This window comes from Vigna unguiculata, chromosome 6 (assembly GCF_037176805.1).
Source record: "Vigna unguiculata cultivar grain cowpea cultivar isolate G323 ecotype 2 chromosome 6, ASM3717680v1, whole genome shotgun sequence".
Classification (NCBI taxonomy): domain Eukaryota; kingdom Viridiplantae; phylum Streptophyta; class Magnoliopsida; order Fabales; family Fabaceae; genus Vigna; species Vigna unguiculata.
In genome coordinates this window covers 33,775,931-33,793,318 of record NC_140797.1, presented here as the reverse complement: position 1 = coordinate 33,793,318, position 17,388 = coordinate 33,775,931, and the positions used below count along the sequence as shown (strand labels likewise).

Genomic DNA, 17,388 nt, shown 5'->3' with positions numbered 1-17,388 from the left:
TATTATTAATGTTTGGTTCAAAGAGTTATTTCTTGATGATTTTTTATTCTTTAAAGAACTCTTAAGTCAACAAGTCAATCACTGTATATTCTTCAACAAGAAAAGTCTATTTAATAATGAAAAATTATTTCTTTTTTACAATGAGAATGTTCAGCACTTCAATGAATGAAGAAAAGTTTGATATGATTTAAAAAAAAAAAAAAAAAAACTTTGTGTGTGTTGAAAAGAAAATTTCGCCAATCTTTATTAATTTTTTTTTATCAAAGTATAACGAAGCTTCTTTGCTTATGAAGTTTTTTTGAAGTAAAGAAATATCCATATCACGTTCTACTGCTCATATTCTTCTCTCACTAATATTCACATTCTTCTTGTGATGCATCATCTATCTCATTGAATCCCTACCTCTTTTCACACGTGATGTGTCTGCTTCACTCCACCAAGTCTTGTGTATTATGCTTCTTGTGCCATGGTTATGAAAACAAGTGAAAGACTACCTCAGACAAAAGAGTGAGAGCATTGGATTCCATAGTTCTGGTTTCTTGTAACTTCAGTTATTTTTTGTGTTCAACCTTGTATTATGTTTACTAAACTACTTTTAGTTGTATAAACATGATGGTTCAGAGAAGCTTTGTCACAGTTTTTATTTGACCCTGAGAACAGCTTTTTAGGATGTGTTTGTGCTTGCATACCAGAGACTCCAATGCCTAGGATCGTAGCTTCCCATGTTTGTTAAGAATTTGGTGCTGTGTCTACTCTTTTGTGGTTGACTTTGTAATCATGTCTATGTAAAACATGTTTTCTTGACAATTATATACCTTGCTTCTTATATAGGATCCTCTATCACAGGTTGTTGTGTTAACAACATGGCTAAGCTTTCCCCTCTTGAAGAGACCCTTCTAAACGGTGACTCCAGTGCAAGCAGCAAGACAAAAGGAAAGGAAAATTTAACCCGAAATTCAAATGCTGGATTTTTCAATACTCTCACTTTCTCGTGGATCACTCCATTAATCACACTTGGCAATGAGAGGACTTTAAACCACGAGGACATCCCTCGTCTTGGTACTGGTGACAGTGCCTATGGGAATTTTCAAACTTTTAGAAGCAAACTCGAGTCAGAGTGTGGTAGTGTTAGGAATGTGACCACTCTTAAGCTGGCCAAGGTTTTATTCTTGTCGACATGGCATGGGATCTTCTTATCAGGTTTATTTGCATTCCTGAATACGTGTGCTTCTTATGTTGGACCCTTTCTTATTGATATCCTTGTTCAATACCTCAACGGAGAACATATGTTTAAGTATGAAGGATATGTTTTGACTGCGGCATTTGTTGCTGCAAAGCTTTTGGAGAGTCTTTCAGACAGGCACTGCATGTTCAGGTTCCAGCAGGTTGGGGTTCAAGTTCAATCAAAGTTGGTGGCAATGATCTATGCTAAAGGTTTGACTCTTTCGTGTCAGTCAAAGGAGGTTCATAGCACAGGGGAAATCATCAACTTAATGACTGTTGATGCTTCGAGGATTGGAGAATTTTGTTGGTATATGCATCGACCCTGGATGTGCGTTTTGCAAGTTGCTCTGGCCTTGTTGATTCTCTATAGAAGCGTAGGGGTTGCTTCAATAGCTGCTCTTGCTGCCACTGTAATTGTAATGTTGCTGAACCATCCCGTGGCATCATTGCAGGAAAAGTTTCAAGGCAAGGTAATGGAGTGCAAAGATAAAAGAATGAAGGCTACATCTGAGATTCTTAAGAATATGAGGATTCTAAAACTGCAAGCATGGGAGATGAAGTTCTTATCAAAGATTATTCAGCTTAGGAAAACAGAGGAGATATGGCTTAAGAAATTTCTCGCTGGTACAGCAATTGTTAGATTTGTCTTCCATAATGCCCCAACTTTTATTGCAGTGGTTACTTTCGGTACTTGTGTTCTTATAGGTATCCCACTTGAATCGGGAAAGGTCTTATCTGCACTTGCAACATTCCGAATTCTTCAAATGCCTATCTACGCTCTTCCTGACACGGTTACAATGATTGCACAAAGTAGGATTTCTCTTGAAAGGATTGCATCATTTCTTCGTTTAGAAGAGTTGCAGACTGATGTAGTAGAGAAGCTTCCTTGGGGTAGTTCTGATAAGGCTGTTGAATTAGTAGATGGAAATTTCTCTTGGGATTTATCTTCCTCTGATCCAACATTGAAAAACATAAATCTCACAGTTTTTCATGGTACGAGGGTTGCTGTGTGTGGTACTGTTGGATCAGGAAAGTCTAGTTTACTTTCTTGCATTATAGGGGAAGTACCAAAGATATCTGGGACATTGAAAATATGTGGAACAAAGGCTTATGTTTCTCAATCACCATGGATTCAGAGTGGCAAGATAGAAGAGAACATATTGTTTGGTAAAGAGATGGACAGGGAAAAGTATGAGAAGGTACTAGAAGCATGTTCCTTGAAAAAAGACCTTGAGATTCTTCCATTTGGTGATCAAACCATTGTTGGAGAGAAAGGGATCAATTTGAGTGGTGGACAGAAGCAAAGAGTGCAAATAGCGCGTGCTATATACCAAGATGCTGATATATATCTTTTTGATGATCCATTCAGTGCAGTGGATGCTCATACGGGATCTCATCTCTTTAAGGTACTATTTTCCAACAGTTTCTTCTTTACAAAATTTGATTCTTCTTTTTTCTTCAACAGATGATATTGTTTAAACGTATATATGTTTGTTTTTCTTATGCCTTTGGATAGAAATGCTGTAATCTGATTTTGCATTTACTCTACACTGTTTCAGGAATGCTTGCTTGACCTTTTAAAATCCAAAACTGTGATATACGTAACCCATCAAGTAGAATTCTTACCTGATGCTGATCTAATACTGGTGAGTCATTCATAGATTTCATGTTCAGGAACTCAAACATTTGGGTCAATTTTCTTTTCTACATAACTGTAATTTTCTCTTGCTTACAATTGTTTTAGGTCATGAGAGAAGGAAGAATAACTCAATCGGGAAAATTCAATGACATTCTTAGGTCAGGGACTGATTTTATGGAACTTGTAGACGCACACAGAGCAGCTTTATCTTCATCGATAAAGTCCCTAGAGAGAAGACCAACATTTAAACAACAAAGTAGCACCAAGGAGAAAAAAAATTCATTAACTGACTTTGAATATGAGCAAAATGAGGAAAACATACATGATAAGAATGATAACATAGATGACACAAATGAATCAAAAGGACAACTTGTTCAAGAAGAAGAAAGGGAAAAGGGTAGAGTTGGGTTTAATGTATACTGGAAATACATCACAACAGCTTATGGAGGAGCTCTTGTGCCCTTCATATTACTTGCTCAGACACTCACCGTGGGTTTTCAAGTTGCAAGCAATTACTGGATGACTGTGGCAACTCCAGTTTCAGGGACTACTGAACCTCATATTGGAAGCCTTACACTTATGCTTGTCTATGTCGCATTGGCAATTGGAAGCTCAATTTGCACCCTTGCCAGAGCATTTATTGCTGTGATAGCTGGATATAAAACAGCCACTGTGCTCTTCAGTAAAATGCATTTCTGTGTTTTTCGAGCACCAATATCTTTTTTTGATGCCACCCCAAGTGGTCGAATCCTGAACAGAGTATGTTATAGTATGTTCACAATTCTTCATTGGTTTAATATGAAGAGAGAACTTATTTACCTTATCATGTTTCTTATTGCATTGCATTAGAAAGTTCAATTCTTTCTTTTTACCTAAATGTCCATATTCAATATAATTTTACCTTTGGTTGCAGGCTTCAACAGATCAAACTGAACTAGATATGAGCATTCCAGGATTGATATGGGCAATTACCCTTAATTTGATTCAAATATTGGGAAATATTGCTGTAATTTCTCAAGCGGTATGGCAGGTGTTCATAGTACTGATTCCTGTAATGGCAGCATGCATATGGTACCAGGTAGTTTTCTAGATAATGTCTGAACTACATTATTTAGCAACAAGAACTGAATTATGCTAAAATAGTACCTCTATAAATGCAGAGATACTATTCTGCATCTGCAAGGGAACTGGCGCGATTAGTTGGTACATGTCAAGCTCCAGTTATACAACATTTTTCAGAAACTATTTCAGGATCAACAACCATAAAATGTTTTGAGCAAGAATCAAGATTTAAGGACATAAATATGAAATTGATAGACAGATATTCCCAACCCAAATTATACAGTGCTGCTGCAATTGAATGGTTGAATTTCAGATTGGATATTCTATCCACTCTCACATTTGCCTTCTGTTTGGTTTTCTTGATATCTTTTCCAAACTCATTTACTGCTCCAGGTGATTACTTCAAACTGCATACATTTACTAGTCAAACTTTACTCCTTGTGACACTAAAACCTTTCATTCTCTTTTTCACTTCAATTCTTGTCTTTTTCAAGGGATTGCTGGACTGGCTGTGACATATGGACTTAATCTAAACTCTCTACAGACTAATATAATCTGGTTTATTTGCACTTTGGAGAACAAAATTATATCTGTTGAAAGAATACTCCAATACACATCTCTCCCAAGTGAAGCTCCTCTTGTGATTAAAGAAAACCAGCCAGAATATTCTTGGCCATCATTTGGAGAGGTTCATATCCAGGATTTACAGGTACATTTCAATGGTTTTTCATTTGTTTGTGAATTTAAGGCTGCAATGATATTTTCCTAGTTTTCTTATGGTATATAACTGTAATGAGGAGCTGTGTTATGCAGGTTCGATATGCTCCTCACTTGCCTATTGTTTTACGAGGTCTTACTTGCACTTTTACTGCTGGATCAAAAACTGGTATTGTGGGAAGAACAGGAAGTGGAAAAACAACTCTAGTGCAAACAATTTTCCGACTTGTTGAACCTGTTGCTGGACAAATACTGATAGATAGCATTAACATCACTTCGATTGGAATTCATGATTTGCGGTCCAGACTAAGCATTATTCCTCAAGAGCCAACAATGTTTGAAGGGACTGTAAGAACCAACCTGGATCCACTGGAAGAGTACACAGATGAACAGATTTGGCAGGTAAGTTGAGTTTGTTTGATACTATGAAGAACTCATCTCTTTAGTTCATGCATGGTAAAGTATACATCTTAATTTTTTTTAAGATATTTTTCAGGCATTAGAGATGTGCCAACTTGGAGATGAAGTAAGGAAAAAAGAAGGGAAGCTCGACTCCATAGGTTTGACTTCTCAAAACTTTGAACATACACATATCAGGTGTTACAAGTCACAATCATATGCATTACTTATCGTTATGAGGTTTTACAGTTACTGAAAATGGAGAAAATTGGAGCATGGGTCAAAGGCAATTGGTCTGCCTAGGCCGTGTTCTACTGAAGAAAAGCAAGATCTTGGTGCTTGATGAAGCTACAGCATCAGTTGATACAGCCACAGATAATATTATTCAGCAAACAGTTAAGCATCATTTTGCAGAATGCACAGTCCTCACCATTGCTCATAGGATAACTTCAATCATTGACAGTGACATGGTTCTGTTTTTAAATCAAGGTAAGCTCTTACTCTGTCTCTTTCTTCTTGCTAGTGTGGTATTTTCTTAACTTCAATCGTATGATTTCGTTTCATATTGATGCTTCAGGGCTGATTGAAGAATATGATTCACCAAAGAAACTGCTTAAGAACAAATCTTCAGCTCTAGCTCTACTGGTTGCAGAATACACAAGGAGATCAGATTCTGGTTTTGGAAATTAAATTCAAAATGATTTGAAAAATTCCTTCAACAAGATACATTTGTAATATGTAGTATGTATAATCCTACCATGCTGAACTGCGGTAGAAAGTTTCTGAAGCCTTTTCCCAAGTGGTTAAACACTCAAAACAACAATTTTTTTTTAATGGAATCAATTAAAAATATCCCCTGTGATTTCAAAGAGAAGCCACAAAGTTCTGCATTATTACTAGTAGGACCACTGCAACACCGTGAACCAAAAGCCAAGTGCTCCAATTTAACGTGACCACACCAATAATTGGCTCCAAATGTTGGAAGTTTGGTCATTCGGGTTTCTAAAGAAAATGACTTGAGTTTTCGAGTGAGTTTTTTAATACAAAATATTTATTAACTTTGCTTGTTGTTTAAATTTAGGGTAAATTACTTGTCTTTTTTTTTTTAGGTTTGGAGATACTAGATAAATACTTACCTTCTATTTGGATAAATAATTGTACAATTTTAAGAAAACTCAAATATATTGAATTTAAATTACTCTCATCTTAAATTGTATAATTTTTAAAATATTTTTCAGGACATGATATTTAGGGATGGTAACAGGACGGGGACGGGTTTCGCTATCCCATACCCATCCTCGCATCAAAAATTCATCCCCATCTCCATATCCAAACCTAATAGGTATCAAACTTTTGTCACATCCCCATCCACATCGAGTAACGGGTATAATCTCGTACCCGTACCCGTACCCGTGTTCTAACTACTTCAATATTAATTTTTATAGAAGAAAAAAAATTACAGTAAAGAAAACATAATATTATGAAATATTCAATATTAGGAAGATGATTATTTCTTCCATATCAAATACTTTGAAATAAATTATAATTGTCTACATTTTATATTAGAATACCAAATAAAATTTCATGAGAACCAAAGCATTTATTAAATTTGCAAACTACAACATTGATGAACTTAGTTGATAAAATTAAAAAATATTTCAAAAAAATATAAAAGGAAAACAAATATTCAAATTAAAATATATTTTAAATGTTTGTTTACTTCAATTTTTTAAATTCTAATGAATCTCTTTTTTATACACTAATAAAAGTTATAACATCACTTCATCAAAATGACACAAAGAACAAATAATAAACATAATAATAAAATTTTGACATAGATTTTATATCTTTTGAACTTCAATATATGTTGGATAGTGACAAAAAAATATTCATAGCAATTACATTAAATTTTTATATTGTAGTAAATAAAAGTTATTTATACAATTAAAGTGAAAAAAATTACAGTATGATTAATAATGAGTTATAAAATAACAAGTAATTAAATAGGATATATCGAAATATTATTCTACATGATGAAAATAAACAATAAATAAAAATATTAAAGAACTAACAAATGTGTGTTTTAGAAATAATTTGAGAGACTATTGAAAGAAATCGCACAAAGGAAATCAAATGTATAATTAAGGTATGATAAGATGAAAAATACTTTAGAGAACCAATTATTAAATTATGTTTGAAGTGGTTAAAATTAAATAGAAATATCATTAGTGACCAAAAAATTTGTCATTAAATTACAAATAAATTAGTAATTAAATTGGTCACTAAATCAAGTATCGATTTAGTCGTTGATTCAGACAATAAATAAACTACTACCACCAATGACGAAAAATAGTGACTGATATGGGTTACTGACTAAATCAGTCACCATTTCATGTTTTTGTTGTAGTGAATTATCATATACTAGTCCTAAATATCATATATATATATATATATATATATATATATAATTTTAACCACTTCAAACATAATTTAATGTGAAAAAATTACAGTATGATTAATAATGAGTTATAAAATAAAAAATAATTAGATAGAATATATCGAAATATTATTCTACATGATGAAAATAAAAACAATAAATAAAAATATTAAAAAACTAACAAATGTGTATTTTATAAATAATTTGAGAGACTATCGAAAAAAATCACACAAAGGAAATCAAATGTATAATTAAGGTATGATAAGACGAAATATATCTTAGAGAACTAAGAAAACTTTTCAAATATCAACATATATACTCAATAGTTGAAAAATAACGAAAATTATTTTAATGAAACAAAATAGTTATTCAAATTAAACAAAAATTAATAATAATAATAATAAGTAAAGAATTTTTTTTATATTACCTTAAATTGAGGATATAAACATTCTCATGTGAAAGGAAAATTTATAATAAATAAAAATATTAAAAAATAATCAAAATATTCAAATGTGAGGCATACATTTTTTTTAATTAACATACATCATTTTAACATAATTACATAAAGGTTATGATAAGATAAAAAATATATTGAAGATGAGAATGAGTTTCATGACAAACCAAATAATTAAAAGAAATACAAAATAGAAAATAAAATATATATATATATATATATATATATATATATATATATATATATATATATATATATATATATATATATATATAGGAGTTACTTGATTAATTGTGAATATTTTAATAATTTAAACGAGAATGAAGATATGGTGGGGACGGGTATTATGACGGGTATATGTACATCCCCATACCCAACTGAAAAAGTCGGGATTCCCCATACCCATACCCATACCCAGTCAATGTGGGGATTCCCCGTCAAAACGGGGACGAGTTCGAACAATATCCACGGAGACGAGTTTATTTGCCATCTCTAATGATATTTGGTATTTATTGAATTTAATTTTTTATTTAAATAAATTATTTTAATTATAATTAAATATAAAACTACTATCAAAATAAAAATAATATTGTTCACATCGATTAATAAATAATATCTACAAATATAAAAAATAATAATCATTATAATTTTTAATAAAAAAAATCACATTAACATTCACAAAAAATAGTCTCATCGATATTGATGGAAAATAATCCTAACAAACAGTCAATCGAAAAACATTTCAAACTTATGAGATGTTTAAAATTTATTGATTGGTACAACTGCAACCGGAAAACACAATTAACATTGTTTAATCTCATCACGTTATAGCAGGATCACAACATCTCATCATGTCATAGCTGGATCACAATAAAAAAGAAAGAAAAAGAAAACCACTTGCTCGGAAAACATTTAAGAAATACCTGGGAAGCTCAAAGTCTTCGTCTCCGCATAGAAAATTATTGTGCAGAGATCACATGCTTGCTTGCTTTAAAAAAGGCAATACAGAAAAATAAAGATATTATAATAACCTGTGTATTGTTTGGCTAGCTACAACTATTGGCTACATATAGTGTTGAAGAACATAATTAAAGTCTTACACTTGCCACTACCACAAAGCAAGAGAAAGAGAGACTAAAATGGCGGAAACTGCAGTGTCTTTTTCGAGTCAACATGTGCTTCCAAAATTGTTGGAAGCTGTAAAGATGCTGAGAAATCTGCCAAAAGAAGTTGCAGAAGTTATAGATGAACTAGAAAGCTTTCAAGATTTCATCGATGATGAAGATAAAGTGGCTGAAGCTGAACATGATCACAATAGGCGCGACAGAATCATAAAAGGGTTGACGAGGCTGAGAGAAGCAGCTTTTCGCATGGAAGATGTAATTGATGACTACGTGATATGTGATGAAAAACAACCTGAAGATCCTCGATGTGCGGCTTTACTCTGTGAGGTTGTTGAGTTCATCAAAACTCAAATCCACCGCCTTCAAATAGCGTATCAGATTCAGGATGTTAAGGCACTTCTTCGTGCAGAAAGAGATGGCTTCGAAAACCGTTTTCGTACAGGATCAAGATCAGACGGTACTAGGGGAAATGAAAATTTCACATGGCAGAAACTTCGAATGGATCCTCTCTTTATTAAGGAAGACGAGGTTGTTGGCTTTGAAGAAGATATAGATACACTGAAAAAGTGTTTGACAGAGGGAAGAAAAGAACGCACTGTCATCTCTATTGTAGGAATGGCAGGATTGGGAAAAACCATACTTTCTAAGCAAGTTTTTGACAGGGTCCATACAGACTTTGAGTGCCATGCGTTGATCACAGTGTCCCGATCCTACACTGTTGAAGGGTTGCTGAGGGATATGACGAACAAGCTTTGCAAAGAGAGAAGGGAGGATCCTCCTCGGGATGTTGCATTTATGGATCAAATGTCGTTGATAAAAGAAGTCAGAAACCGCCTTCACAATAAGAGGTATGTTGTCTTGTTTGATGACGTGTGGAATGAAACATTTTGGGATGACATTGAATTGGCTCTAATTGATAACAAAAATGGAAGTAGGATATTAATCACTACCCGGGATCAGAAGGTTGTGGATTTCTGTAAGAAATGCTTATTTTTTGAGGTGCATAAGCTACAACCTTTAAGTAATTCAAAATCATTGGAGTTGTTATGTAAGAAGGCATTTGGGAATGGCTTTCATGGGTGTTGTCCAAAAGATTATGAAGAAGTAGGTCTGGACATTGTTAGGAAGTGTGGATGTTTACCTCTTGCAATTGTAGCTATCGGTAGTCTTTTGTATAGAAAATGTAAAAGTCCATCTGATTGGGGCCTTTTTAGTCAACATCTAAGTTTAGAGTTGGAGAGCAATTCGGAGTTAGACTGTGTAAAAAAAATTTTAAGTTTGAGTTACGATGATTTGCCACAGAATCTGAGGTCATGTTTGTTGTATTTCGGAATATATTCTAAAGATTACAAAGTTAAATGTAGTAGATTATTTCAGCAGTGGATAGCTGAAGGGTTTGTGAAACAAGAACGCGGAAGAAATTTAGAAGAAGTTGCAGAACAACAAATAATGGAGTTGATTAGTAGAAGCTTGGTACTAGTATCATCATTTACCACAGAAGGCAAAGTGAAAGCATGTCATGTTCATGACTCAATACATGAAATGATCCGTGAAAAAATGAAGAACACAGGGTTTTGTCACTATATTGATGAGCATAATGATTTTGAGTCAAGTGGTATGATTCGACGCTTAACAATAGCAACAAATTCCTATGATTTAAGTGGGAGTAGTGAAGGATCACAATATGTTCGGTCAATTTTTATTTTCACGAATGAATTGTCATCTGAAGGGTTCACCAGGTGCTTGCTTGCAAAATACACGCGATTGAAGGTGCTCATTTTTGAAATTGCTCCATTATATGATGTGCCTGAAAATTTGGGGAGTTTAATCCACTTAAAGTATCTAAGCTTCCGGAATACATCCATAAGAAGTCTTCCAAAATCCATTGGTGAGCTACAGAATTTGGAGAGCTTAGATGTACGAACAAATAGGGTGATTGAGGTACCAAAGGAGATTACGAAGCTTAGAAAGCTACGCTGTCTTTTCGGTTACCGAATATCTACCATTGAAGTGAAGGACAGTCTTGGAAAAATGACATCGCTTGAAAAGATGCATGAATTGAGAATAGATGAAGATGGAGTGGTGATTAGAGAGCTTGGAAAGCTAAATCAATTAAGGGATCTAAGGCTTTCTAATTTTATGGGAGATCATTCTGATGCTCTTTCTTCTTCGATAAACGAAATGCAACTCTTGGAGCGACTAGATATCTTCGTACAATATATGAGTGAACCAATTGACTTGCACATTACATCACCCTTGTATAAACTAAGGAAGCTTCACCTTTTTGGCATTTTAAAAGAGTTTCCAAGTTGGATTCCACGGCTCCAAAATCTTGTGAAATTGTCTTTGAAACTTTCCATGTTAAATAACATTCCATTGAAATCTCTGGGAAATATGCCAAATTTGTTGATCCTCTCTTTCGACTCCGGTTCTTATGAAGGAGAAACTTTACATTTTGAAAATGGAGGATTTCAGAAATTAAAGGAGCTACGGTTCAGAGCTTTGTATAATTTGAGATCCATCTTTATTGATAAGGGGGCACTGCAATCTTTGGAAAAGCTTCATATGTTTGATCTTCCACAACTGAAGGCAGTACCCTCTGGCATTCAGCACTTAAAAAAACTCCACGTTCTCGACATCTTTCATATGCCGACTGAATTTCACCAGAGGATTGAACCCGAAACAGGAGAAGACCATTGGATGGTCAAACACGTGGCCGATGTACTTGCTGGGTCTGATTTCAAGAATCAGCTAATGTACGATTTGAGTAAAAATATTTTTATGGAGGTACGTATCTATACATATCAAGTTGTGTTTTTTTAATCTTTAATACTGCTTCTACTGTTTGATATTTTAAAACCTATATTTTTTAATCTCAATGATTAAGAACATCTAATTTTAGTTCTATACAAATTAGCTTTAAACCTTTTTATATGATCCTTCACATCATACCAAAATGAATTAAATTATTTTTTTTAAAAGAATAAGTTGACGTGTTTGTAACTATAGGAACCAAGGAAGAAATTAAATCTATTATCTAATATATAACGTCTTCAAATTTTCCATTCCCTTACATAAAAATGAAACTTAATTTTATTTTCCGTTGATAGCAAACATTTAAATGTATAGTTTTTTATGTATGGGAGCAATTGATGTTGCATATTGCTTTTGGGATGATATTTGGGCATTTTAGGAGAAGTTTGCCTCTATTCTGATTTTTGGTATTTTGATGGACATGTCATATTCATACTATTGTGAAATGATGCACATCCATGTTGGTAAAAGTGATTTTTTTTCTTTATTTTTTCTTATCTTTGGTTTAAATTTTTTATTTCCTTTTTCATTAAATGATAAATTGTTTTATTTTGCAAAGGGAGTGGCCGACATTTTACGGTATATTGATGGGATCGAGGTTCTTGCATCGAGTGCCAGTGGAGTTGTTGGTGGGGATGATCCATTCCAGGTATATATTTTTCTTAAGGATTTGAGTTATGGTTATTGAAATTTTCTCGGAATGAGTTTTCACGTTTGATGCTACTCCTGCTCATTTTTTAGTTTGTGTTTCTGTTTCCTTCTGATAAGTGTAGGTGCGTTACTGTTTTAGAAAAAATTTCGAGTAAAAATTAGATTGTTGATTAAAGTTGTCCGGGTTTTTGGCTTAAAAGGTGAAGTCGTAAGTTATCATAAATCTATACTTAATGATAGCATTAAGGGTTTGATGTTTGTATAAGTTGTCGATTTTAGTAAGTAAACAAGGTTAACTGTCTTATTGAACGAGAGATTTCAATTATTTTAAAAAGTAAAAATATTTAATAATTAAATTATTTTTGATTGAATTCTCTTTTTTTAAGTAATATTCGAGTGAAGCAATTTAAATATCTTAAATTTAATTTTTTTATTTAAATAAAGCAATTTAATTTAATTTTATGATAAATTCAACTTTATCTTTGACTTTAACTTAACTTTATCTTTCAATTTTCTTTTTATAGTAAATTTTAATATTATTCTAATTATTTAAAATACTTCTTAAAATTCTTAAAATTCTTAAAATTCGATTTCTTTCTAATTTTCTATTCAAACATATTATTTTTCTTGAAAAAATTTTAAATTCTTTAAATCAATGAATTGTTTTTTTAAATTACTCCATCCAAACACATCAAGAATTTAGTGTACGTACAAGCAATCGGTTTTGTGAATTGGATGAAGGAATTGTGGTTTTGTTGTGTGATGTTTCTGTAACTTGTATGTTTATATATTTTGTTCTGCTTACTTTAAGAGATGCTCGTATTTCTTGGGGTAGAAGGCCACGGTGAACTTAGTAGAACTACCCATTTTGTTTGATTATCTTAATGATATTTTGATCATTTTTTTTAATTTATTTTTAGTTCACTATTCTAATTACTTTTTAATTATTTATTTTGATTTTTTTAGTGATGTGATAATCTAAGAGTGATTGAAATGGAGGGTTAAAAATAAATAAAAAAATATGGATCAAAATATCATTATCTTTTATCTTAAATATATTCTGGAATACACCACACAATTTGCAGAAATTTTCATGATGATTATGTTGGAAGAATTTTCATACCCTCCAATGTTCACTCTAGACATATCCTCTGATTCGATTTTTTATTGATCCTTAGCTTTTTACGATGAGTTTGCTGAGATTTTTGTGTGAAAATATTAATGCGTGCCATTTGAGTAATATCTGGAATAGTTTTAATGTCCTCTGAAGTTCTGGTAAGAGTTAGCATATATAAAATGTTTTCATTCCTTAGGATGAATCTATATTGAATTTCGGAAGTGAAAAAAAATGTTGAGAAGATCAAAACGGTGTTTTTCCGCCTTTTTAATCTTTCTATGGATTGATTCTTGGTCTCTATTCTTTTCTACAGATCAAATTATGAAGTGAATTTTTCAGATACATATTTACTCCGACCAGGTTGCGTTGGCGGCATTGGATTAGAAAATTTACCATTTTAATATGAAATCAGCTTCTTTAAATTTGTTCATTCTCGTATTCCGAAAAACTGTGATTGTTTATGTGCAAGTGTACTAAGTAGAATGATGAATTGAGTATACTTTCCTTGGGACTTGCATAATACTTGACAAATGCTCAAACATTTACCATCTAATCTGATATGCTTTTAGAAATTGGATCTATCATTCCATTGATTAAGACATGAGATTAAATTTCAATAGTTTGTCCTTAATTAAATCGGATCAAATCTATATAGTGAAATAATGATAACAAAATTTTAGTATTATCATTCCTCCATTCTTCCATATTTCGTTGGAAACATCACCTTTGGCGAAATTTATAGGATGGCAAAGTGGGTCAGTCTGATCCGTTTTGACTCGCAAAGTGTGGATTGGGTTAATCCACCTTGTAGTTTAATATCGTGTTCACTTTTTTGACCCGTTTTGTCCTGCTGGTTGGCCAGCAGGCCTGCTGACCCGCATTTTTGATAAGTAAAATATTTTTTTTTGTGAGGAGAAAAATAAAAACTTTTTTTATTTTTTTCAGAATAATTGATATCCATTTTCAATTACTTTAACTAATCAAAGACAAGAAACAATAATAACAAAGATTATAGTTAGAGTAATATAGCAATAGGTTACCCTACAAGACAGGTACCTAAAAATGTATAAAAAGATAGTTCATATTCAAGAACTAAAATCATTATCTTATATACAATAATTATACATAAACATACTAATAATAATAATAATAAGAAGAAGAACTTATAGAAACAACTTGATGAGTAATGTAAGAACTAAAAATTGACCAATGGGAGCCTACTCCGCCCGACCTTTAGTTCGCACGGGGTTCAGACCTATGCGGGGCGGGCTTGTGCAACCAGAACATCTGAACCTGTCCCGTGTTTTTTTATGCAGGCTTGCGGACCAGTCCGACCGAATTGTCATCCCTAGAAATTTATACAGAAAAACAAACAAACAAAGATTGTTGCAAGGAAGAGATAAAATGATGGACAAAATAAAAACAAAAGTATCATAAAAAGTTATTTTTCATTCTCACCACATTCTTACTTTTGAAAAATTATATATATATATATATATATATATATATATATATATTTGGCACTAAAGAAAAGAAAATTATATCTTTTTAACATTAAATACTTTATAAAATGATCTTTTCTTTGTTGGATTTTTCTTTTAATTATTTAATTAATCGTTAGAATATGATGATACAAATGCAATTGACTTGACTCGTGGACATACATCAAAAGCTTTTATCTATTTTATCAAGTATTATTATAGAAATATTAAGTGAAAACAAAGTATCAACCTAAATAATTGAAAAAAAGAAGTTAAAAACACAAACTATTAGAATAAAATTTAATATTCTAATATTTAAAAAGATTAAATATATAATTTTAATTAAAATACTAAAAAAATGTTATCATTTACAAAGGTAACATTTATACATGTTCAATATAATGCATATTATCAAAATTAGCAACATTTTTATGTATTATTAGCATCATTTTTTAAAATGTTATCAATTAGCGTCTTTACTTACATTATAAAAATGTTACGAGTTTAGTTTTTTTCAACACTTGAAAAATGTTATCAATACATTTTTTAACATTTAAAATAATTTTACCCATATAGTTTCTAACATTTAAATAAATGTTATCAATTATCTAGTTTTGTAATAATTAAAAACTGCTACGAATTGTCTTTTTGTAACATTTTAAAATTTTTACTAATTTATCTATCTAGAAATCAGAATAGTACACATTTTGAAATTTTGATCTATCCTGTAATTTAAAAAAAAACACACACACACACACAAAACAATAATAAAGTTCAATAGTGAAATCTAAAGAAGAAACTTGACAAAATTTAAATAACAACAATTAGAAAGAAATAAAAAAGAATTCTATATAACACGTTATGATATAAAGAGCAAAGTAAACTAAAAAAGTTTCAACTCAAGAAGTTAGAATTCAAATGGACAACCCAAATATCATAAGTCAGAATTCAAAACTTTAATTATTTTGACTTGGGTCTTGATATTGGAAGCAGAATAAATAAATTGAAAATATAAAATGTTGGTACTATTTCAAAGATGCAAAACTTTGTATCATAAAATTTAGAAGAATAGGGTACCATAAGTTTAATCAATGCTAAATAACATTAAAAGCCAACTTTGAACATGCTAAACTCCAAGTGAACTGAACTAACACGAGTACCAATCAATTAAGGTTTGACTAGTTTAACCAATGCAAGCTTAATGTGAGCACAACCAAAATCATGAAGAAAGGGATTCACCTTTAATAGTACAAATTCTTCTTTAAAACTAACAAGTACAAAAAGTAGCAAAATACACAATTGTAATTGATCAAAGGTTTGGGCAAGAAAAGGTATATAGTACAAGACATTTATGATAGTTCAGTTACCTAAAACAAATTGTTATTGCTGGAGAAAGATCCACACTATTCAATGTTAGTAATGTAGGATGGTTTTGACCTAACCCATTAATCTGAAACAAGAACAACCAAAAACAATGTAACGGGTGAGTGTAGTGACATACAAATACAAATAGTTGACATAATGAGTAGATTTGCTACACTTAGAGAAAAGTTGATTGCATACCTGGGTAATGTAATGCCTAAGCCTCAAAAAAGGTTGACAGGGAAGTGGAAAAAAGTGGCAATTGGCTTCCAGTATGGGCTGGGGGTTCGAAGTTTGAAGTCGCGTAAGGGTTCACTATGAAGAAGTTTGTAGTTGATCTAAGTAAGCATAGTTGCACTGGTTATTTTTGGGATTTGATGGGTATTCTTTGTAGACATGTTGTGGCTGCAATTAACTACAAGATAGAAAATCCTGAGACGTACATTCATCCATGCTATAAAAGAGAAGCTTATCACGCTTGCTATAACCCAGAAATTACCCAATAAATGGACAACAACTTTGGTCCAAAAGAAATCAACTTGAACTACTCCCACCCATATACAAAACACCACCTGGTAGGCCCAAAAAACTTAGAAGAAGAGAAGCTGATGAACATGTTAGTCATTCGAAACTTTCAAAGAAAAATCTCATCATGAAGTGTAGCAGGTGCAAACAAATAGGACATAAAATCAGAAGTTGTAGAAGGGAGATGAGATCAAGAAAGGTAAGACATCGTGTTCTTTACTTTTTAATGATTTTTCTTTTACAAAATACAAATTTGAAAGTTGAAAACATACTGAATTGACAAGGAAACACACAACGGACTCGAACTGCCACTGGAGCTACCAACGCTAATGGACCATCAAACCAAACCTGTAGTAGAACGAGATCCACACCCATATTTGTA

The 17,388-nt window shown here is 32.1% G+C and overlaps 2 protein-coding genes and 1 long non-coding RNA gene across 4 annotated transcripts; 2 read left to right on the top strand and 1 right to left on the bottom strand.

Moving 5' to 3' along the window:
- The first annotated feature begins 309 nt into the window (after positions 1-309).
- Positions 310-5,915, top strand: LOC114188870 (ABC transporter C family member 3-like). Of its 2 annotated transcripts, XM_028077526.2 has the most exons (10): positions 784-2,630; positions 2,784-2,870; positions 2,969-3,622; positions 3,777-3,941; positions 4,024-4,318; positions 4,420-4,634; positions 4,739-5,044; positions 5,139-5,202; positions 5,291-5,530; positions 5,619-5,915. In XM_028077526.2, exons 1-10 carry the CDS (start codon positions 864-866, stop codon positions 5,729-5,731), a joined length of 3,906 nt encoding a protein of 1,301 aa, XP_027933327.1. In that variant the 5' UTR covers positions 784-863; the 3' UTR covers positions 5,732-5,915. The 2 variants fall into 2 exon arrangements, 1 of the variants encoding a protein (XP_027933327.1); XR_014995870.1 differs by lacking the exon at positions 5,619-5,915 and having other exon boundaries at positions 310-2,630; positions 5,128-5,202; positions 5,291-5,415.
- A 3,052-nt stretch (positions 5,916-8,967) lies between these two features.
- Positions 8,968-14,222, top strand: LOC114188642 (disease resistance protein RPM1-like). Its single transcript, XM_028077211.2, has 3 exons — positions 8,968-11,843; positions 12,430-12,519; positions 13,952-14,222. The coding sequence occupies exons 1-3, from the start codon at positions 9,072-9,074 to the stop codon at positions 13,961-13,963; spliced, it is 2,874 nt and encodes a 957-aa protein (XP_027933012.1). The 5' UTR covers positions 8,968-9,071; the 3' UTR covers positions 13,964-14,222.
- Positions 14,223-14,707: 485 nt separating this feature from the next.
- Positions 14,708-17,388, bottom strand: LOC146885826 (uncharacterized). The gene is made up of 3 exons (XR_014995543.1): positions 16,683-17,388; positions 16,487-16,569; positions 14,708-14,986 (listed from the first exon to the last, which is right to left on the bottom strand). It is a non-coding gene; the product is annotated as an uncharacterized LOC146885826 (long non-coding RNA).

Coding starts and splice junctions, on each gene's coding strand:
- LOC114188870 (XM_028077526.2), top strand. CDS start 864: ATGGCTAAGCTTTCCCCTCTTGAAGAGACCCTTCTAAACGGTGACTCC. Junction 3,623..3,776: donor GTGGTCGAATCCTGAACAGA/GTATGTTATAGT, acceptor CTTTGGTTGCAG/GCTTCAACAGATCAAACTGA. Junction 4,319..4,419: donor AAACTCATTTACTGCTCCAG/GTGATTACTTCA, acceptor GTCTTTTTCAAG/GGATTGCTGGACTGGCTGTG.
- LOC114188642 (XM_028077211.2), top strand. CDS start 9,072: ATGGCGGAAACTGCAGTGTCTTTTTCGAGTCAACATGTGCTTCCAAAA. Junction 11,844..12,429: donor GTAAAAATATTTTTATGGAG/GTACGTATCTAT, acceptor TATTTTGCAAAG/GGAGTGGCCGACATTTTACG.